Below are 23889 nucleotides of genomic sequence, written 5' to 3'. Positions count from 1 at the left end.
AAATATGCTGGTGAAGGTGCATATATAATTTAATGAGTTCAGTTCACATCCTTGATCACTTTACATTTGGTAGCCTTCACAGCAGCATTGGATAATATCAGTCATGGTATTCTTTGACATGATATTTTTGAGACCATAAGCTGCATTTTTAGGGTGAGGCAGATGATACCTTAAATGTCTTCCTGCCATTCTCAGATTATCTGAAATGCCACAGACATGGCACTATGGTGTTACTGGTTTAACGAGGTGAGGGGAGAGGGAGTTTGTTACAGAGGATCAGAGAGGGAACTTGGGACCCCGGCCGATGGAGGATGGAGACCCCAGCGACTGGTGACCCGGAGGCCCAGCTCAGGAGTCACAGCTGGTTCTGGCCAGTGGGAGGACAATGGGCTGCAGAGAGAGGACCTCGGTGACCTGACCAGCTAGTTCCAGCCAGAGGTGGGCTGAGAGGAGAAGAGACCCAGGCCTTCCTGTTTACAACCCTGTTTACCTGGAGAGAAGACAATGGACAGAGGGGGGGGCTTGGAGCCGGGGATATCAGAGGCCCAGCTGGGAAGCAGGGGAGCTCTGGGCTGGAGAGGGGGAGCAGGCAGAGCCCACCTGGATGCAGGGAGACTGGGATGTGCTGTGCTGAGGAAGGCCAGGCCTGAGGCCCTGAGAGTTTCCTGTGCTGTGTTCAACTCTCAAAAAACCCTCCTGTTTTATGCTGGCTGAGAGTTGCTCCGGTCTAGAGAACAGGGTTGCATCAATCCCTTGGGGAGTGAGGAGGCCTGGGAGGTCCAGAGCATGTGGAGGGGGGCCGCTGCTGAAGCAAAAAACAAAAACGGAGTGCAAAATATCGGGACAAATGGCATCCAGACCGACATGGGACAAACAACTAAATATTGGGACAGTCCCAATTTTATCAGGACATCTGGTCACTCTAACTGCGGCACTGGCAGGCTCCCTGCTAGCCTCTGCTCCACACAGCTCCCGGGAAGCAGCGGCCAATGGGAGCTGTGGGGGAGGCGCCTACAGATGGGTCAGCATGCAGAGCCACCTGGTCAAGCCTTCGCCTAGGAGCCAGAGAAAGGACATGTCACTGCTTCTGGGAGCTGTTTGAGATAAGCACCACCCAGAGCCTGCACCCCTAACTCCCCTCGCCCTCCAAACCCCTCTATCCGTGCCCCGAGTATCCTCTGGCACCCCAAAGCCCTTATCCCTGGCCCCACATCAGAGCCCCCCTCCACACACACATCCTAACCCCTCCTCCAGCCCAGAACCACCTCCTACACTCTGAACCCTGCATTTCTGTCCCCACCGTGGAACCCACACTCCAACTGCCTGCCTCAGCCCAGAGCCGCCTCCTATACACTGAACCCCTCAGCCCAGAGCCCCCTCTTGCATCCCAAATCCCTCATCCCTGGTCTCACTCCACAGCCCACACCGCCAGCCGGAGCCATCACCCTCTCTCCTATCCCAACCCCCTGCCCTATCCCGGAGCCCCCTCCCACACTGAAACTCTCATTTCTGACCCCACCCCAGAGCCTGCACCCCTAGCTGGAGCCCTCACCCCCTCCCAGACCTCTGAGCCAGCCCAGTGAAAGTGAGTGATCGGGGTGAAGAGTGACAAAGGCAGGGGGGTGGAGGGAGCAGGGCCTCGGAGAAGGGGCAGGGCTGTGGTGTTCCCTTTGTGCAAGGAAAGTTGGCAACCCTAGGTGGGAGGGAAGCCCTCAAGTGCAACGTCCCTGCCAGCATCTGTCCCAGAGAGCTCCCCTGTGCCCAGGGGCGGCTCTAGGCATTTCGCTGCCCCAAGCACGGCAGGCAGGCTGCCTTCGGCGGCTTGCCTGCAGAGGGTCCGCTGGTCCTGCGGCTTCTGGACCTCCCGCAGGCAGGACTGCGGGAGATCCGCTGAAGTTGCGGGACCAGCAGACCTCCTGCAGGCAAGCCGCCGAAGGCAGCCTGGCTGTTGCCCCTGTCGTGACCGGCAGAGTGCCCCCCGCAGCTTGCCACCCTAAGCACGTGCTTGGTGTGCTAGGGCCTGGAGCCGCCTCCGCCCTATGCCATAGGCCCTCTCACCCAGTCCGTGCCAGGGCTGGGAGATGGGGCTCCCCAATCCCACAGGCCCCCCCCAGGCATTGCTGTCCCCCGCAGTCCCACAGCCCCCCCCGAGGGAGTGCCGTCCCCTCAGTCCCACAGCACCTCCCCCCCGAGGCAGTGCCGCCCTCCCCTAGTACCACAGCAATCCCCCCCCGGGAGTGCCGTCCCCCCAGTCCCACAGCAACCCCCCCCCGGGAGTGCCGTCCCCCCAGTCTCACAGCAACCCCCCCCAGGGAGTGCCGTCCCCCCAGTCCCACAGCAACCCCCCCCAAGGGAGTGCCGTCCCCCCAGTCCCACAGCAACCCTCCCCCCCCCCCCAGGGAGTGCCGTCCCCCGTCTCACAGCTCCCCGCTCCCGTTCCGGATTTGCGGCGTGGCTCCCCGCCCCGGCCGGGCTCGGGCTGGCCCGCGGCGCCTGCCAGCGGAAGGGAAGGGAAGGGAAGGGAAGGGAAGCGCCCCGGGGGCCGAGCGCGGCGCGATGGAGGCGCTGCTGGCCCTGGCCAACTGGAGCACGCTGCTCGTGTGCATGGTGATCAAGCTGCCGCAGGTGGTGGCCGTGCTGGCTGCCCGCTCGGCGCGCGGCGTCAGCCCGGAGAGCCTGCTGCTGGAGCTGAGCGGGTAAGACGGAGCCGGGGGGCCAGGCCCCGCCTTTGCTGCCGGCCTGGGCCCGCGGGACTCCTTAGCACGGGGAGCTCGCCACGCTTTGCCCGCTCCCCTTGTGCCCGGCCGGCTTCACACGCCTGAGGACGGGTTACTCCCCAGGCTGAAGTTTACTGAGGGCGGGTCCTGGCTGTGAGCACAGGGAGGGATGCGCGCCCAGCTCGTGAACCCTTGTGGAAAAGGCGGCGCCTTCCCGTAGCCCACCGAGAACTAGCATCGCTCCCCCCAGCTTCAACGTGCAGCAACTTTCCAGCCCCCCTGGCGGAGAAACGCTGCTCCTTCGCCTCCAGGCCGCAGAACGGGCTGGTACCTCATGTACTTTCAGCAAATGTTTTAGAAGTTTCCATTCCCCAGAAAGCCTGTTGTAAGTGAAATGGGATAGTCCTTGACCTTGGTTTCATTCTTAAAATAGGCCCCAGCACAGGAGGCTGGCTGCCCTAAGCTTGCCCGACTTCAGTTGGAAATGGAATGCTGCTTTCTTAAATTAAAAATCTGTACTTGTAGGAAGACAAGAATATTCAAACAATTAACTTCTTATGAAATACATTATTTGCTGTGACAAAGATCCAATAGACGTTGTATGTGTGTGTGCTTAAAAGTAAATCAGTTTTGGCCCAGGATCATATGACTTACGTTAAATGTTAGTCAACAGTTAGTGCTCAGGGATAGCAGTTTTGACCTCCTGGTAATGCCAAGATTCCCCCAGGGAATGGTAATCAATCAGGGTTATTGATTCATCCTTGCAAGCTTATTTTAAAAAGCCTTGACTTGAAAACCTATGTATTTATGGAGTTAGTACGGGTATGGCTACATTTGGAATTTCAGAGCGCTGCCCCGGCAGCGCTTTGAAGTGTGAGTGTAGTCAGAGCGGCAGCGCTGGGAGAGAGCTCTCCCAGCGCTGCATGTAAACCACATCCCTTACGGGTATAGCGTGCAGCACTGGGAGCGGTGCTGCCCTGATTACACTGACGCTTTACAGCGCTGTATCTTGCAGCGCTCAGGGGGGTGTTTTTTCACACCCCAGTTGCAGCGCTGTAAAGTGTGAGTGTAGCCGACCTTCCTACTGTTGTCGCCTTTATCCACTATCCCCCACTCACTCAATTATCTTTCTCCAGCAGCTGTTGCATCCTGTCTTAATTTAGACTGTAAACTCTTTGGGGCAGAAACTGTCTTTTTGATTTGTGTTTACACAGCACAGTGATGCCCCCAATCCTGACTGGCACCTCTGGGTGCTACTATCATACAAATAATAAGCAGAGAAATTGTATGTTCCCTTTTTGCAATAAGTTTGCTCAACTTTGTAAAGTGCATGCAGCTGCTCTAGTGCTATTCTCATCACAAGCACTTGCAAGAAGTAATAATGATCTCCAAGCTGACAGACTCAGTCGTACAGGTGCTACTGCTCTTTACTGCCAGTGCTTTATATAGAAGGAATTAATGCACTGATGTTCAGACCTGCTGAACTAGAGTCACAATTTTTGGATTATGTTTGAGAGTAAAGTCATTGGTAAATTGCAGCCTACATAAAGATCTCTGAACCAAGCCTCTACCTTCAATCCAATCACTCTTAGAAACTCACTTCTGCTATGAAACCTACAAGAATCAAATGTATTATTATTATTAAAGTTCAGAGTAGGACTGGAGTGTTATGCAGCTCTTAAAGAGGAATCTTAAAAAAACTGATCTTATATATGTAATCCTGCCCAACTACACCCTGTTCTACCCTCTCAGCTGTTCTCATCCTCATTTGTGTGGTGTCTGAACTCTGGCTTGTGAACTCCTTGTGACAGGATCTGTCTCTATCTCTTGTGAGAGGCATCAGCCACTGCTGCAGTTGCACTACAAATAATAAAGGACATTATTTGCCTCCTTTGCAATGTAGACCTGTCCAGAGTAGCCTCAATTGTCTCCTGAATTGGCCACTTTGTATGTCTTGGATGGCACCAATTTGCAGCATCTGTCCCTAAGTGGCTAGCTGAGAATTCCATAATAGAATAACTGTTATTTGGATGTAAATCATAGACAGCATTCAGTAAAATATTTATCAGCATGTTGTAGGCTTGAATGGAAGAATGGTGCTGTTATTAAGACAGAAGGCTTGATGTCACAAGACCACAGTTCAGTTCATTGCTCTCTCCCTGGCTTCACCTGTAGCTTCGTGCAACCTGATTTCTCTCCTCAGTTTTCTCATCTAGAATGGGGATAAAATTCCTTACCTATCTCACAGGACCATCCTCAAAAAGTTTGTAGAGCATCTTTTTAAAGAGTATTGTGTAGAAAGAGCTGTGGGAATGCAAAGTATTATGCAGTCGCAGCTATTAAAACAAATTATAATTAAAAAATATAAATCTATTTTAAATATGTTGAATAAAAAGGAACTAACTAACATTTCAAATATTAAAAACACAGGTTTGTACAATACACCCTTTTAGAACTGACAGTGGTATTGTATCCTATCTTGTGGTTGGTTATAACTGAATGCACCCAAGTTATTTTTAATCAGATGCACCATATTAGCATGCTGAATTATATTTTGTGCATTACAAGATGAGTGTTGCTGCTTTGCTTGAGTTAATGACTGTTCACTCACCTGCTACTATTTCTTCCTATCCAAAGGAATTAAGAAGAGGCATTGTTTGACTTGAGCTGTATACTGGGTCATTATATAAATAGTATTATCTGCTTGCTGTGTCATAAGTAACCATACTACTTAAACAGGCTTCTCCCCACCCCAGAGGTGTCATATTTAGTCCTCTTAAAGAAAAACACAACGCCTATCAAATGAACAGTTCAACTGTTAAGCTCTAGTAACCCTGCAGTAAATTAATCCTTACTTGTTAGGAACCCCTCCTATAAATAGGTTTGTTTCTAACCAAAACAAATGGTGTGTGTTCCTGCATGTCAGTGCGTGGTAGAGAGAAAAACTATGGTGACTTTCATTTGCAAAGTATGAAGTGTTCCCCTTGTGTGAAGTTGCTAGGAACAGCTGACTGCATATACATTGCCAACTCTCCCAACTTTGCTAGAAATGTAGTTTTAGTTTGAAGATTAACTATGTAAAAATGGCATCTTTTCTCTTTACACATCTTGGTCTGTTCAGGGTCATAGTTGCTGACCGGTCCAGTTTTGCAAAGCTGTAAGCACGCATGTAACTTTATGCACTTGCACAATCCTTGTTGACTTCATGCTACACACTCACTTCAGTATCCCCAGGATCAGGGTCTTTCTGGAGGAGTAAGCACTGCTTTTTACTCATTAGCCCTGCAGATCTAATATAGCTTAGAACAATTAAGTTAATTAGATACCAATTGCAGGATCAAATGTATGTCCTCTCACCTCTTTCTCCTAGCATATGACTAAGAGATTGTTTGACCTACAGAATTATTACTGGTACTGATGCATGAATTATATGGAAACATCCTAGCCAGCCAGCCTTGGGTGAGTTAGCAGGACTGGCAATTAGAAAATATCATTTATTTGTGAACTGAGCAGATATGATCAGCAAGTCAGAAACACACACAAAGCTACACAATGCCATCTCACAGTGGTACTTTTCAGAATAGAACCTTGCATTAGCTGTCAATACCAATGAGAAGGTGGTGCCAAAATTTAAAACATTACGCGTACAAGGAATACATGATGTTGTGTGGTATTAAGGTTTTATGGGCAACATTTGGTATTGGCCTGGAGAAGCCACACATGCGAGTTCAAACAAATGCCAATACATTTTATACCACATACCACCACAACATAGATTCTGCTCCTTCCATGTGTTTTACAGGTAAATTATTTTGGGAATGTTTTAAACAGTTTTTTATTTTGAAAGTTCATTGGCACTGTTTCTTGTGTCCTTCTACCTGTAAAGTCACCTGATTTAATTACCTTGACTCTAGTTGTACAGAACTCACTTCAGTACTAGAATACCCTAGCTTAGCAGTTCTCAAACTTTAGCAACCCAAGGACCCCCATTTTAATTTAAACATTTGTGCAGACCCCCCAAACCTCCCCCGCTTAGCCCCAGGCCCTGCCCCCTCCCTCTTAGCACCTCCTGTGTGCCCCTGAACAGCTGTTCTATGGCATGCAGGAGGCACTGAGAGGAAGGAGGAGGAGGAGCTGATCAGCAGGGCCACTGGCCCTGGACATAATTCTGCCCCCTCCCGAGCACATCCCATCCCTGCTCCTCCCTCTCCCTCCCAGTGCCTCCTGTACATCAGGGAACAGCTGTTCCCCCAGTATGCAGGAGGCGCTGGGAGGGAGGGGGAGGAGTTGATCAGCAGGGCCCATGGACCCCCTGGAGTACCCTTGCAGACCCCCAGGGGTCCACAGACTCCAGTTTGAGATACGCTGCTCTAGCTGTATGTGAGGCCCCTCCGTATACCCGACTCTCTGAATGCCGTTATCATGCAAGAGTATATGACACAAATACTCCAGAAAGTTGCCCTAGTGTCTAATAAACTTTCAGCTGGAGTTCAGGTGTTAGTGTTAAGTCTTAAATGGTTTAGGAGCCAGTTACCCAGGGAACTGCCTCTCTCCCTGCTCCATTTGAGATCAGGAGGTACTGAAGCTGGAGCTCTGTCCTACAGTTCCTCTCCTTGACTATGGCATTTGATTTCTTCTTGGTGGGCCAGAGTTTAGATATTTACAGGAGGCCCGGGAGTTAATATGATATTTTTTTGTGAAAGTTTAACCTGATGTCAGGGAAAACTTTCTGACAAAGATCTGTTACGGTATGGTGTAGTCTTGCAAGGGAAGTAGTAGAAGTACCCTTGCTTGGGACATTTAAAAATAGATTTTTTACCACACTCATAAAGATCCAGTAGGAAATGAAATGCACAATCCTGCACTGACAGTGAGATGCTCTGGCTGGTTTAGTATATATTTTCCACTTCAAGGTACTAGGAGTCTGCAGTTATTCAGCTTTTTTAAACAAATGTTATTACCTCTTTTTAAATTTGGAACATCGTAGGTAGGATTATTATAAAAAATTGAGAACTTCTTTTCCTTCTCTTGTAAATAGCAACTGTTTGAACTAAACCTTTCAGACATGGTCGTTGAGATCTTTGTGTGAAAGTGTTGGCCAATCTATACATGTTGTCAGTTCACGTATATATTGAAATAGACTGTAAGATCTTCAGGCCTAGGACTTTGTCTACCTGACTGTACAGTTTGCACAATGGGACCCGAATTCTGCTTGTGGCATTTGGGCACTCCCACAACAGACAGGTATTTAAAATGAAATTGTCAATGAACCTATTTTGTTATAGTCTCTGTGGGCAAACAAACTGTTCAATTTTGTTCTCTTTTAGCTTCCTTGTGTTTCTAAGATACCAGAGTTACTACAGTTACCCCCTAGAGACTTATCTGGAGTACCCCATCCTAATTGCACAAGGTAATACTTTTTTCTTGTTTTATATTCTACCTTGTTGCTGACTTCCTATCTGTAATGACTGAACTTTTCTTTCAGATGTCATTCTCCTGCTCTTTGTTCTGCATTACAGTTGCAACATGAAGCAAACTTTGCCTTACATAGTCATGTATCCTTTGATGTCTACTTGTTTCTGTTTACACGGCACTTCTGGCAGTTCTTAGAAGACTAAGCATTTTATCTCCTAGTGCCATTGAAAACCATATTCAGCTACCTTTTAATGTGCATTTCTTATTTTCATGCAACTTTCTTAGATCCCAGTAAAACCCTTTATCCAGCATAAACTACATTGATAACTGATTTTACTGACCCCACAACTGAGGAGGAATGAGACTAATTCATAATTTACATTTGTGTCAGATACGTACAATGGAAAATATGAAGCTTCTTGTAACTCTTTTACACACATTACGTCAACTGTGGCTCATACACACAGTGACTTTTAGAAGCTCCTTTGAAAAGATGTACAGCTTTGAGTTTACATTTGGCACTGGACGCTTTGGAGCAGGGCTTGAGAAAATTATCAGACACCCACCAGTGATAACGTGAAAAATGAGGGTGGGGGAACCACCGGCAGTCGTGACTGCTGAGAAGGTGACTACCCTGCCATTTCTGCTGCTGCAGAAGGGGAGAGGGCTGGGATTTACACCAGCATACTGTCTTTGGGCTCCATCTTTCCTAACAGCTTCAGTCTGCAGGTATGTGCTACATGTGAAAATCCACCCACTCTATTTTCTGGAGGGCAGAAAGAGAGGTGGTTTAGTCCTGGGTTTTTATTATCTTCCCCGCCAAGAGCTCCAAGTCTTCTGGCTGCTGCTGTTGGGGAAGCTCTGTAGTGCTCCTCTCTGAGTCTCCTGGCAGGATCCTGCAGGGCAGCGGATGGGTGAGTTTCTGCTACCCTGCACCTCCCATTTTTCGTTGTTGTTTGGCTCCTCCTCACACGTAGGTAACCAGTGCTGCCACTTGCTGCTGCTTTAAGGCTGGACATTATTCTTGACAATTTCACTACTATTCCTAGGGTTTTGAATAGCAGCAGTAAAACAGTCTTGTTAATTTCTCCCTGCTGCAACTTGCAGACTTGTGCTATTGCAACATTAGATTAAAATTTGTAATAAATAAATTACAACAGTGGATTTTTAAGATGCTGCTACTGATAGAGCAACTTATTTGAATTTTACAAAACTGCTATAAAATATTGGAAATTATGGTCCTGAACCTTAACCAGGTACACCTCTACCCCGATATAACACGAATTCGGATATAATGTGGTAAAGCAGTGCTCCGGGGGGAGGGGGAGCTGCGTGCTCCAGCGGTTCAAAGCAAGTTCGATATAACACGGTAAGATTTTTTGGCTCCCGAGGACAGCGTTATATCGGGGTAGAGGTGTATGTGACTTTATTCACATGAATAGCCTGATTGATTTCAAGAGGACTACCACTGTGTTTAAAGTTAAGCATGTGCCTAAATGTTTGCAGAATCAAAGTTCCAGGTTTGTGACGGAAGTAATTATTCCAGAATAGAGTGACTTTTATTCCAGAGTAATGTCCACACAGGGAGCTATTTTACAATCGCTATTACAGACTAGTTTATTCTTAAATAGCTATTCCAATCAATTTCCTAGAGCTGACAAGGCATTGGTGAAAATTCAGCCCTCAGTTCCAACATCCCCCCGGGAAGGGGAGTGTATGAGGACCGCTCTGTTGTCTCCAGGACCCTGCCACAAGGGCTCCATCTTTCGAATTAGCCTCTGGGAGGTACAGTGATTGCTAGTAAAGTGCTGACATGCTTCACACCTCTGCTTCCTTCTAGAGCTATCCTGGGACCACTGCTGATCCGATTAACTTTGTTTTACTCAAAACTGTTTTACAGCATTATATTTTCTCTATAGAAACTGTTTGAGCAAGAGTATCTTCTATTTTCAGTGAGATTAGGAAAACATAGCTAATATCCTGACCTGAAGATTCGTAAGTTTTCAGGTGTCCACATAATTCTAAGCATTATGAAACTTAACCCAAGGTAAGATTTGTGGGAGGATGGTACTTTCTAACTCTACAGAAATGGATAATAGACCTGGCCATGGTAAGTGGTAGCTCTTAAGTTGCAAGAGTCCCCATATATGTGTCATCCCATTCATAGCTCCATTTATCAGTGAAAAACAATTTTAGTTCTTTTTATATACAGTAGAATCCCATTTATCCGGCTCTCCGTATAACCACCAGCACATGCAGAGGAATATGGGAAATTGATGCTTCAGCCCGGCTGGCAGGGCTCAGGCTGACAGCTTGTTAAAAACTCATGTTAGTTTTCTTGTTAATAAATGAACAAAACATTGTTTACAAGAAATAAGGGTTTATGTATTTTGTAAGTAGATAAGATGCTTTTCCCAGAGGGGTCAGCTAGTTTAAAAGCAACTCTGCATCCTAAAATAATGGATAGAAAGCTCTTTGTCCATTCTCCTGATTAGCTGAATTTTTGATGATCCGATCTGGCCCCAGTCCCAGTTAGATCAGGTAAACAGGGTTCCACTGTATTTTATAATTTATTCTGGAAGGTGTTTTGAAAATGAACTCTTATGAGCTGTGAATGAGCAGTTTCCAAGTACTGCTTTGTCTCTCATCTCTATTAATAGTTTGAGAACATTCCACTACCCCATGGAGCACACATAGTTTAAAAGTAACTTTTGTTTTTTAAGTTGCAGTCACCAAATGCAGTAATTGTTACAGTTCACGTTTTATATTTTGCTTAGAGCCTGTACCACAAAACTAGACCAATTGGTTTCTGGTCGGTTTCACTTTGTTTCATAGTTTCTTAGTAAGATTCTGTAATGTTTGGGATGCAACCAATGAAGGCATTTTTTTAAATGTCAAAAGTATTTCTACTTTACTTTTTTTTTTTTAAAGTATACCTTTTAGGCCTAAGCTAAATACTTTATTAGATGGAACTAGAAACAGTTGCCTTTTCTTTTTTTGGTATCCTTTTCTGCAGAATTTGTGTACGTTAATCAGTGCAGCAAGTAAATTTGCTCAGCTGCGGTGTCTGTGGCAGACAAGAGATTCCGGACAAGTGAGTGCCTTGACCTGGAGTATGTCTGCATACACATGTGCAAGTAAGCAACATGCATTGGGCTTTGTATAATAAAGTGACTGCTGCAAAGCCATTACTATTCCTAACGTATCTATATCTGCAGCAAGAGGCCTTGTCAAACCCATAGTAAATCTGAATCTTCCCCAGGGTAGCTTTCTATATTACACCGGATCCTCTCTAGAATATGCATCTATATAGCGCAAATTCGCATATAACGTGGTTGCGGCCATAGATGCCAAATTTAAATGCACCTCTACCTCGATATAACGCTGTCCTTGGGAGCCAAAAAAATCTTACCATGTTATAGGTGAAACTGTGTTATATTGAACTTGCTTTGATCCACCGGAGCGTGCAGCCCTGCCCCCCGGATTGCTGCTTTACCGCGTTATATCCAAATTCGTGTTATATTGGGTGGCTTTGTATTGAGGTAGCAGTGTATTTTAATTGCAATTCATTTTAATGCGGTCCCTGCTTTAATGTGGTACCGTGCATGGATCCGAAATCCTGCGTCTAGCGAGGGTCCAGTGTATTGTCTAAAAGTGAGGGTGAAATCCTGACCCTATTGAAACCAATGGGAGTTTTGCCATTGACTTCAGCCTAGTCAGGACATTGCCCTATGTTTAATTGTTTGACCAGATTTGAATGTTATCTTTCTTTAAGAGAACAGGTTCTTTTATGCATGATATTTCATCTGTTACTTTTATGCAGAAAGGGTCTCAGTCCTTAAAAATAATGAAAATCCAGGCTAGAAAAATATCAAAATTTGTAGCTGATGTGCATTGCAATTGTCTTCTTATTTTGTCCTCACAACTTAATATCCTAGTACTTTCCATTAGTTAATTACTGTAATACCAGATAATTGACAGTATTGGAACATCACTGATCAAACATAATATGGAGCCAAAAATCACACTTTTTTCTTCATTTAAATACATGATTTACCTATAATTCTGTATTTCATTAGAAAAAAAGCTCTCTTGTCTTAAAGGATCTCAAGCCATTTTTCACCAATAATCTTAAAGACATAGCACTAATTCAGGAAAACATTTAGAAACATTTGTTAAACATTAAGTCATGTCATGAATAGGAATGAACTTAAGCATGTTCCTAAATCCAGGCAATAACTTGTATAAGGTTCTGGTGTGTAGGTTAGTTATTCTAGCCAACTCCTGGTAGCAGTTCATACAAAAGGGCCTGCTACAACTGTTAATTAGAATTGTCTTTTGCAATTATGTCTTGTATTTAACTCTTTTAGAAAATTACTGCTATAGCTTCTGATCTTTACTCAATTTGTTTTTAACTTACTAAAATATTTTATAATAGAGATATCGTGTCAAATCACTTCCATTGTGAGACACGATATTGATCAAAAGATTTAAGGCCAGAAGAGACCATTATGATCATCTAGTCTGACCTCAAGCATTATACAGGCCCATGGAATTTCACTCAGAAATTCCTGCAGTGGAGGGAATTTATCTTGTGGATAGCGTGAGACATGGACAGAGACATATGGGCATATATAAATTCTCCAATACTGTAAACTGGTGAAATTTTGCTCTAGTTTTTAACTGGCAATTTGATATAGAAATTCATAGCTTAGCTGACCGACTGAGATCAGCCACCAAAAGAGAGAAGAAAATGGTAAATAAGTAGTAAGAAAGGCAATAAGCTTTTGCTACGGCTTACCTGGTGGCAACATTTTTCCATTTGAAGATTTAGAAAAGTTCCAACTATATCATCATTTTGTTTTATTACTTTCAAATGAACTCTTAAAAAGAAAAAAAGAGAAAAGAAAAAGCGAGCTCAGGGTTGGGGCTTCATTGTTGAGGCTAAAGTAAGTGGAGGGTACATTTAAGATGTGGATATTTGTATGGTATTTTTTTGCTTGATTTTTCTCTTAACTGCAAAGCAGAGGTTTCATTGTTTTTTGTAGTTGGATGCATCAGCAGATCTTCCCTGGCGTACTAACCACAATTCCTTTAATTTATAGCAAGAATAGTTACAACTTTAATGACCACAAATGATCTTATGGGTGAGTAATATATGAAATTGTCTTCATTTCTTCACTGCCTCGCTATCCAAAGATAACAGCAGCCTGTCTTGTTTTGTGAGCAGATATCTGGTTCTCAGTAGAATAAACTATGTAGCTGAGTGGTTATTCTAGCAAGGGAACTGGATTACTGCTGAGGAAACAGCACAGGGCTATTATTATGGCTAGGAATTTAACACCCATGGGGAAGACGATGGGAAGAAAAATCGATGTGTTCATCATAGAGAATGTTGGCAGTTTAAATGGCAGCTTTTCCTCAGAGAAAAAATAGATTTGGAAATGCCTGCGTAAAGGAAAAACAAAAATCCCTTTTCTGTTGGAACACATGGTAATTGAGTAGTGACTTTTCCCAAATGGATTAGATATCAGAAACAGCTGCTTCTCTCTCACTGGTAGACGTGTATTTAGAAAAAACTACCCCTATTCAAGAACTGTAAAACTATTTAAATTATTTGTACTAGCTTAAAATTTGAAGGAGGTACATGAATAATGAAACTTACATTTGGCTGAAAGTATTGTAGATTGCTGTCATGCTGTCACCAACAAGTGCAGTCAAGTAAGAGACTGGCTGACAACACCTGGAATTCAGATACCATGTGATGGGCATGTTAGACAGAATAAATTCATTATAAAACTAAGGGATGTTTAAAATTAGCCTTTTACTGTGGGGGGGTGGGAGAAGAGACAGACACGACAAAAAACAGTGCATTTGGGAAACTGACCCTGCCTGTTGTTGGCATTTCAACTGCTCAAAGTAGTAGAATCCAAAATGTCAGTGGAAAATGACTAAATTTTCACATGGTAGAAAGCAGTTTTAGACAATGGAAATGAGTAAGTCAGTATTTTCGATGTTTTACTAGAATGAGCTAAGGAAAACTGCTCCATCGTATTAACCAGAGTGAATTTTAAAAGGACATTAGTACCCATAAACTGCACCAAAATGTAGCGCAATGAAAAACAGATGGGAGCAGTGACATTTGGACTTAAAACAGAAATGTGGCCTGTCAACTGTTTGAGGGTTGAAAGCTCACACTGTTTTTTCCCTTATTGTTCTTGGTTACTCCATATTTAGTGGTATGCGGTATAGTGTATTTATAAATATCACCAGCTTTTAGAAAAGTTTTTTTTTTTGTATATTTCAGTATATTGTTTCATTTCCTAAAATGGAACAAATGGGATAAATACACATGTGCAGTGTTGGGTGAATAAAAACTGCTTCTTCGATTTTTCAAATAGTTTTTGTAGCCTTACTTCAAAAAAAAAATCTTAAGGTAATCAAGACATTGAGAAAATCTCATTGTTTCTTTCAAGTTTGTGTCAGATTTTTGCCTATTAAACTCTGTCAATTACCAATAAATGTTTACTGTTAGAAAAAAATACCTCACAAGCCTGAATTTAATAGAGTTATTTAAATAGAATATTACATATGTTTATATGCTCCTGTTAGATGCAGATGATGAAAAAAAAAGGTATACATTGTGTGAATTTAAACCAGATTTATTAAGCTTGCCATACAGGGCAAGTTCATTTTTAATATCAAAGTAATTCAAAGAAGCAGATTTACATTAAGGAATATAGATGTATTTATTTTTTAAATACTTCTGGGTATTACTTAACAAATCACCATTCAGCAGGTGAGGATACAGCTGCCGAATTCATTTCCCCTCTCCCCTCCCCCCCCAACAAAACACAAACCTAGAAATTATTTTCAGAATTTCTGATGTCTGACAAACAGGTTCCTTAACACAGTATTTTGAGGCAGTCCATTAAGGAGCTGTGGAAGGTAAACTGTTCAGAATGTACATTAGTAAAACTTTGTGAACAAGTTATTGTATCCTGTGGAAATGGCACCAGTTAATGTTAGCATTCCTGCTTACGACATTTTATTAATTGAATGTTTTTCTCCTTCTTAGTTCTAGTCCGTTTCATAATCATGCTGGTTCTTAATATATGGGTCACAGCCACAATATTGCGTTACCGGAAGACTGAAAAGACTGATTAGATGACAGCTTCTCTCCAGCTGCAACATATGTCAAACACTTTGGACCAAAAAATACAGTAGAACCTGAACAAGAGACTTCCATGTCCAGGCAGCCTTCTGTTTGCCACCTGCCTCATATTATCCCTTAAAAGATTAAGTACAATGTTGCTTATGTTTTATTACTATTACTACTACTTAACAAAGCATATTTTATTAGAAGTAAATTTTATTGGTCATTTAAAATGGGTTTCAGTGGTACCTGATATTTTCTCTGGGCTTTTTTTTTTTCCCCTTCTTCTTCTTCTTCCATATTTTGTACTATGTAGATTCCTATGGTTTTTATTCCTGGGGGAATTCTGTGCCTAAAAATTCTGTGCACAATATTTTAAAATTCTGCATATTTTATTTGTTAAAATAACATTATATAATCACGCCGGTTTCAATTATTTTGGTAATTTATTTCAAAATGCCTGTCAGCAACTATGTCAGTACCAATACAGATGACAAAAAAGATTCTCCCAGGAGTAGAGAGTTAAAAAACCCCTATGACAACCCAGTTTCCGTTTCTCTGCCCCCTCCACCTCCGAGCCCAGCCACAGGGCCAGACACCCCCATACAACTCCCCTCAGCCCAGACATCTGCACTCCTCTCCACCAGAGCCCAGTGGGGGCACCCACCAGCCCAAATATCAACCTTCCCCACCCCCAGAGCCAGAAACCCGCACCACCACCCCCCCCAGGGCCAGGGCACCACCCTGATCCAGACACTTGCACTCCCTATCCCCCCCAGGACCCAGCTGCAGGGCCAGACATGCATGACCCAGACACTCACATCTCTCTCCCCAGAGTCCAGTCGCAGGGCCCCCAATCCAGACACCCACACTTCCTACCCTCCAGAGATCCAGAGAGAAACAGCTTGATGCTGGATTCCAGACTCATACAAGAAACTCCATACACCACCTCCTTCCTTCAGAGCATGCTGGGAACTGCAGCTGCTGAGAACCCTCCAGCTCCATTCCTGTCCCCCTGGCAGTGTCCTTTATTTGTGAGCTGGGCTCTGCCAGGTCTAGTGGGGCTCTGCAGTGCTAATTCTGCAGGGGAAAGAAATTCTGCATAGAACAGAAATTCTACGCAAATTCTGCATTGCGCAGTGGTACAGTATTCCCCCAGGAGTAGTTCTTGTAACACTCCAGTTCTTTACAGATTAAGAGTAATCTTTTCAGCAGTTTTCTTCACTTATAAAGGCATAGTTTTGTATCTCCAAATTATTTTGATTTTCTTTTTGCAACTGTATGATTACAACTCATTAGTAGATGCCTATCTTTTTTTACAAACAGGTCTGTAGTTAGATATCTAACTACCAATGGAGTCTGCAAAGAAGGAAGCCAACTGAAAATCTGGCCCTAAATTTGTAATTCATCTGTAGTATCAGAGCAAGCTAGGTTTGCCACACCTATAGTGAATATATCAAATGCTCCTTTCATCCAATTAAAAAGCTTATATCATCATGCAAAACACTCATAAGTCAGCTGTTTCTGACTAACCCATCTTTATTGAGATAAAAGCAGAAGTGCACCTATTAACCTTTTATGGACCTTTCAGTCCTTCAGCTCTAACCCATACTCATTCGGTGGATGTTCAGCTGCCCTCTAGTAATGGCTGGACTACACAGAGAGGTTAATGCGTAACAAATCAGGTTCCCCTGGGATGTCCTCTCCTGGTTAGCAGTGGCCCCGCAGGTGCACCAACATCAGTTTCTCCATCCTAAGGTTCTTCAAACTCTACCTTCACTCTTTAGTCCAATAATGCCCTGGTTGTAATCTAATTTATTAGTGTAAATGCTTCAAAATACCCCCAAAGTCACAAAGTATAATCCATCACCAGAATACAACAGCTAGGCTCTTCTTCAGCCTCCCTCTTTGATCAGAGAAGGGGGTGCTCAGCATTCTCCCCATTGTCCTCTAGCTAACCCTCTCCCTTCCTCCCACCACAAATGAAGTATCCACCCACCCTTGGCTTAATGAAAGTGCAAGATAACTAAGGACCACCCATCCTGGGCTTAAATTCTGAGTCCAACCCTGGGTTTTCCCCCAGCTCAGGATTAGTCCCTTGACCCTTCCTCCCCACCAAGCTCAAAGAGTCAGCAAGCAAACTTCCTTCTACTGCTCTCCTGGCCCAGAGCTTTCCCAGCTCCTTGACTGGAACACTGGCCTGTCTGGATTTACCTTCTCCCTTGGCTCAAACTCAGCGGGTAAATTTTTTCTGCTCCTCTCTGGCCCTGAGCTGTTACCAGCTCCCTTCCTTCATCAGCTCTTCACTACTGCTTCCTTGGGGAACTGCAGCAGCTCACTCTCACTGTAGGGACTTTCTACCAGCTGCCTCTTATTGTCTCCTTTTCCAAACTTCTGCTAGACCCATTTTATAGACCAGGTGTCGTCTCTCCAGTCCCATTAGAAGGCAGTTATCCAGGCACAGGTGGATTAGGCCTGCTCCTTTTTAAAGGGCCAGTACTCCAGCTCAAGGAGCCTGCTACAGTCTTAGCGAACATAGAGCTCAGGCACTAGAGGCTTCTGCTTTAAGATCCCAATGATGCCAGGTTCGATCGCCACTGCTGATGACTCACCTCGGTGCAGGACATTACACAACCACAGGCAAACTGTCTCTCATATGGGCTCACCTACTTTCTAATAGAATCTGACGTAACTCCTTCTGTTACATGGTTCTGCAAGTTTTCTGGGTTGTAAGATGCAAATGATGTACTTGAGGTTTTACTTTTACATTCCACTCATAATGTGCTTTGTAGTACAGCAAAATATCAGGTTTATTAAAAGAGAGATGTTTGCATAATTATTAGCAGTGACTTGTGACATTTGTCTGGTGGGAATTAATACTACAATGTTTCCAACCAGCAATTGTTATATATTATTCTGACATGTAGCTTGCCTTGTTTTCTCCCAAAATTACATTCTTCAGGTAGAAAAGCATCCTCTTTTCAAAAGAGCTTCTACACCGTTATTGATTTAGTCTATCGATCACTAGGGGATGAAGGCCTGGTCCCATGGCAAAACTTCCATTTAATTCAACAAGATCAGGATTTCACCCCAGTGTGTGAAATCATAGGCATTAATCCAGCAATTATATCCACAGAAGTAGACCCATGTACCTTCAATGTGAGCCTGAGGGTCTGCTTCACAGATCAGATTGCAGGATCAGGACCCCCAGTTCCATAAATTACAGTAAATTCATAATATTAAAGTATTTTTTGCCAACCCTACAGGTATTTTTAATGCCTTTCATTATATTTCAAAATCAATTACTTGGCATTGACTTAATGGAGCAAATGCAAAGGTAGATTTTTAGCTTTAAACAGTCTGTACAAATTTTAAAAAGTTTCTCTGTTGGCTGTGCAAAGTGTGACTATTTAAAAAAGCATTTAAAAAATCTTTTCCTACTAGGTAAAAACTGCATAAAACAAACTTAAATGTGTAAAGAAGCATCAGTTTTCCTGTTCTATAGTGGCACATGAAAAATGTCATTTTCAGCTATTTTTGTTAATATATTAGATATCTTACACTGGATTTTTAATAAAATGTCCCATTTCTGCAATAAAAAAAGCAACTTTTATGACATTTGTCTTGATCTTGCCATCATACACAGAGGGAAAACTGAACATTTATTATACATACATATTTATCTACATGTTTAACACCTTAGTGTTGGAAGCATCATGCTGTCTCTTTTTTCCTTCAACAGCGGTTCATTAGAGAGCTCCCACAATCAGATGTTTTGGAACTTCCACCACTAGCTCACTATGATATGGGATGATTTGGGGATTAGTAATGGATTATTTGTAGAAGCATTTGTTTTTCTGGGGAAAAACTTCCTCCACCTCCATAATGAAGAGAAGTTATCTCCTAGGTCAGTGTGGGTCATGGGTCCCCCTTAGGGAGCTACGAAGGGTTCATGGGGGAGCCATGAGTGTTTGGAAGGAAAAATTGAATCAATATGCCTGTTTTTGTTTTTTTAAATAATTTTTCTAATTAACAGACTACACTAGTCCGTCCCTTCAGACATTTTAATCAGGCCTTCCAGCTCCTGCCGGGGGGAAGGGTCAGGGGGGCTTGCCCTGCTCCGTGCAGCTCTCATTGGCTGGCAGCCATGGCCAATGGGAGCTACAGGGGCAGCGCACCACGCCACCTGGCCTCACCTCTGCATAGGAGCTGGAGGGTGGACATGCCGCTGCTTCTGGGAGCTACTTGAAGTAAACACCACCCAGAGCCTGCACCCTAATCCCTTCCCACACCCCAACACCCTGCCCCAGTTCTGATCCCCGTCCTGCCCTCCGAACCCCTCAGTCCCAGCCTCCTCCTGCACCCCAGAGCCCGCACCCCCAGCTGCAGCCCTCACCCCCCCCACATACCTCAACCCCTCGCCCCAGCCCAGAGCCCCTCCGACACCCTGAACTCCTCATTTCTGGCCCCACCCCAGAGCCCGTACCCGCAGCCAGAGCCCTCACCCCCTCCTGCACCCCAGCCCCAAATTTTGTGAGCATTCATTGCACACCATACAATTTCCATACCCAGATGTGGCCCTCAGGCCAAAGAGTTTGCCCACCCCGAAATACAAATATACTAAATATGAAAGAGAAAAACACGGTGGGGATTCATGAAACTTTGTCTTTGGAGATGCCACATTGATCAACATGTTATTAATGACCACATATTAACACATTTGTCTGGATTGTATTCCCTGCAGTTGAACATGAATCTCCAGCTACCAATTAGATTCAAAACCCATTCTTGGGAATAACTGACTCTGTTCCAAATAAATATCTCAGCTCAAGAAAATCTCTTGGAGTTGTGAAGTCATCACATGCTGAAAGCCAAGTTTGCAAATCTGCCCAACCAGGAGTTCTGTTTCTGTTAAAGTGTACAAAGAACTCCCTGATGAAGCTATGAAGTGCTGCTTTCATACACTTCTAGTTACCTGGGCAAGTCTGGGTTTTCAAACTAATCACCAAAATCGTTTAAACTTGGAAAATGACTCACATCTGGCACTATCAGAGATTCAGAAACATCAAGCAAGCGTGCAGTTCAAAACAGGCCCATTCTGCTTACAAAAATCTTAGGCTATGTCCAAACATGACAAAGAATCCGTATTTTCAAATTATAGTCTTAAAAACCCAATTTAGATTGGATTATATAATTACACAAAACTATGTAGATGAATAAGGTCACAAAACCATCCAAACTCTAATGTCCTGAGTCAGTTAAAAAAACAAACCAACCTTTATTTGACTGTGGAGGTCTCCAAGTTTGAAAGTATCTGTAAGAGAGATACAGACTATTCTCCTTGAGCCACACAATGTCCCAAGATGTCTTCTCCTTCCCTGACCACTGTGGCAACAGTGATTGCTGAGTACTGAGACTCTTTTCAAAACAGGGAGATGAGCTCTGAAGAAGATAGAAAAAAGCATTCTCACAGGACACAACAGGCTTTCTGCAGGATATCACAGATTCACATTCGAGGAATTTCACCTGATAAAACTTACTTATCCACTGTTAAGATCAACTCTTAGGTTCTTTGATACATCACAATCAGTCCAAGATTTGAAAAAGTTCCAGAGCTGGATGCGACTGCAAGTTGAGAGGAGCCTCCATTTAACTAGTCCTCTGCACAAGGCATGATTACTATCCCTTTTCAGAAAGAACATTACTATCCAGTCATCCTTCCTGCCAATGCATATGGAGCTAAAGAAAAAAAAATGTATTGAAGATTTGGAGCCACTACACTGAATGTCACTTACTTCTTGTGACGGACCATGAGGATATGGAGGTCAGTGGAAGTGAGGTAGTCTCCCAGTTCCACCATTATACTTGCTATGCTGGTAACTACCATTTTAATTATTTTCTTTGTTATGTGCTGTTCCATCTCCTCCCAGCTTCTTGAGAGCTACATGTAACAACAGATTCCTGTAAATCTAAGCAGGTAAACTGGAATTTGCAGCTTTTAATCTCGAAGAGCTTATCTACATGTTGTGGCAGAGTACGCCTGAGGGGTGTTTTTGTAGAGTATGCAAATGTGTTGCGCTGATTACCCAGTGTAGACCCATTTATGTTAATGTGAACTAGGTATCTGTTAGAGCACACCAGTAGTATTTACGCAGGGGACTTAGAGCACTCTACCTATCACACTCCTCTACCGCACTTTGCTGTACTATGTAGACAAACTTTAGCAGGTGACACATGGTGTTAATAATCCCCCCACTTTTGTCCCCAGGGACACTGGACTTTAGAATGCAAAGAGGTAGCTCCAAATATATGAAGCACCTCCATAAATTGGAGGTATTGAGATTTTGCCAAGATAATCAGTGTGACAGGCTGACATTCCTGCAACATCCTGAATAAACCTTACTGAATTGAGTTGCACTTTATATAACAAGCTTTAATACTTTTGGGGTTCATTGTATTAAAAATGCAATTGCATATGTGTTATTGTGGAATTATATGTATTTAACTTCTGTAGGAGACTGACTAATGCAATCTCTGGCAGGTATTAGGAACTTCCAAGGGCTTTTTGAAATAATACATGTGAAGCAGATTTCCTAGGAAATACCTGAGTGTGAGGGAATGCAAATGACCCACTTTGAATCCCCCTTTTTGAAACTGTGCCCCTAGGATGAAAATGAATTAGCTAGTCCTGGAAACTCCAGATCAAAAGTCCCCTGAACAGAATAAAGGGTGAACAAAACTTATGAGTGTGCTTGTTCGGAGCTGAAGCTGTGATGAACTTGTGATCACAAAAGAAACCCCTTAGGTGAGGTTTGGAAGGACTGCTCCAGCAAGAGCCCATGCTGGGGTAGAGCTGATCTCTGGTAAGATTGGTAGCATGTCTGTAGGTTCTTTTACTATTTATTCTGTAGTGGTTTTATCTGAAAGAATCAAATAAAAGTTATTGTGTGGTAATTTATAATTGCTGACTCTCTCTCATCAGTCTCTCAAGAGAAAGCAAGCAGGTGCACTTGGGCAGCCTGCTGGGATTAAAACAGTGAAAGCCAGGAACACTGCAGCCTGGAAATACCCTAGTCAGAAGAGAGAGACGCAGTTCACCCAAGAGGGGCAATGACTGGGGTGTTAGGAGCCTGAAAGTGGGTGCGCTTGCTTGACCATTGAGGGGAGTTACATGTGCTGTTGTCCTGAATTGTGACAATCAAGATTCCCTGTAATCTGTAGACTGTTGGCTGCCAGTATTTACCCAAAGCCAAAAGAAACATTTCCAGAAATCCTGCCAATTACCTGCCTGTACTTAAATCAGGAAGAATAGCCAGCCACTGGAGGTCACACAGGGAATCTGAGGGTACATCTAGACTGCAGTTACTAGGCATGATCGCCGCTTGAGGCAACATACCTGAGCTAGCTGTAATCTAACTAACCCAGGTCCTGGAGCAGCACAGCCATGGCCGTACAAGCTTCAGTGTGGGCTAGCCCTCTGAGAAATTACCAGGGTTATAAATGGGTTTGCGCACCGTGTACGGACTGCTGCGACTTCGCTCTTCTGGGACCCGAACTAGCTAGATTAACATTAGTACGGGTATGTTGGCTGGAGCTGCAGTCAGACCTGTGATTACAGTACAGACATACCCTCAGTGGGACTGGTCTTTAATTTCACAGACTACCCAGGTCCTTTTATTCCCAGCAATGTTCTTGAGAGCCTGATGTAGGAGTTCACCAGAAAGAATTTAAACAATGGCAAAACAAACTTTCCAAACAAACAAATATAACCCACCATAGCTCCCCTTTACATTATGCCAATGGCAGTAGCCTTTATTAAATTAATAAGCGACTGCTGTATGTTGTGTCTTAATCACTTAATCATCTTCATAGAGAAATGCTTTTAAAAGAAAGTCAAGTTTGCAGTGACTGTCAGAATTAGTAGAACAAACAACATAGTCTTGGCACGTACTTCTGAAACTAACTAAAGGATGAGCTTTCCCAATTCTGAATAAAATAGACGCGACATGGGTTATGGAGAAGTGTGACTGTGAACAGAATGTAATTAGGTCAATAGGTTAAGGTAATGGTTTGTATAAAGCAAGCTTCCAAAGGAAAAGGAAGCTGATATACAGGTACATCTACAGTAATTGTAATTAAAATCTTTATAATTTTGCATTCCAGTTTACATTTTTAGCAGGCATCCTAGTTTTCCATGATAAAAAACAAAATTCTCCAATAAAAAACCCAAAATCTATTTTTTTGCAATTAAAATGAGACGCTGAACTTCAGTTTCCCTAGCCACAATACATATGGGTAGCAGTTGAACACAATGTTTTACTGATATACAGTAGAACCCTGTTTATCCAAACCTCCACTACCCAGCTGTGTATTAACCAAACCATCAGCTGCCTGATGTTGTCAGCCCGTGGTGGTTCTGTTAATACAGAGAGCTGGATAATGGAGACTTAGATAAATGGAGTTCACTCTATGTTTTTATTTTTCACAAAATGTAAAAACTAAAGAGTCTTTGTAAAAATGTAAATACCACATTTTTCCATGGCAAACGGATTTCTAGGATCCCTGATACTTAGTGTTATTCCTTAGTACAGGGGATAATTT

At 43.4% G+C, this 23889-nt stretch overlaps 1 protein-coding gene across 1 annotated transcript; it reads left to right on the top strand.

Moving 5' to 3' along the window:
- Positions 1 to 2554: 2554 nt before the first annotated feature.
- Positions 2555 to 18904, top strand: SLC66A3 (solute carrier family 66 member 3). Its single transcript, XM_030555428.1, has 7 exons — positions 2555 to 2696; positions 8045 to 8127; positions 8203 to 8272; positions 10185 to 10242; positions 11149 to 11269; positions 13238 to 13279; positions 15211 to 18904. The coding sequence occupies exons 1-7, from the start codon at positions 2557 to 2559 to the stop codon at positions 15297 to 15299; spliced, it is 603 nt and encodes a 200-aa protein (XP_030411288.1). The 5' UTR covers positions 2555 to 2556; the 3' UTR covers positions 15300 to 18904.
- Positions 18905 to 23889: the final 4985 nt, after the last annotated feature.

This window comes from Gopherus evgoodei, chromosome 3 (genome assembly GCF_007399415.2).
Source record: "Gopherus evgoodei ecotype Sinaloan lineage chromosome 3, rGopEvg1_v1.p, whole genome shotgun sequence".
In the NCBI taxonomy this organism is placed as follows: domain Eukaryota; kingdom Metazoa; phylum Chordata; order Testudines; family Testudinidae; genus Gopherus; species Gopherus evgoodei.
This window is presented reverse-complemented; position numbering and strand designations above follow the sequence as displayed.

Excerpts from the sequence above, each read along its gene's own strand:
- SLC66A3 (XM_030555428.1), top strand. The coding sequence starts at position 2,557 with ATGGAGGCGCTGCTGGCCCTGGCCAACTGGAGCACGCTGCTCGTGTGC. Across the intron at positions 8,128-8,202 it reads CCCCATCCTAATTGCACAAG|ATGTCATTCTCCTGCTCTTT; the intron begins GTAATACTTTTT and ends CTTTTCTTTCAG. Across the intron at positions 10,243-11,148 it reads GGATAATAGACCTGGCCATG|AATTTGTGTACGTTAATCAG; the intron begins GTAAGTGGTAGC and ends CCTTTTCTGCAG.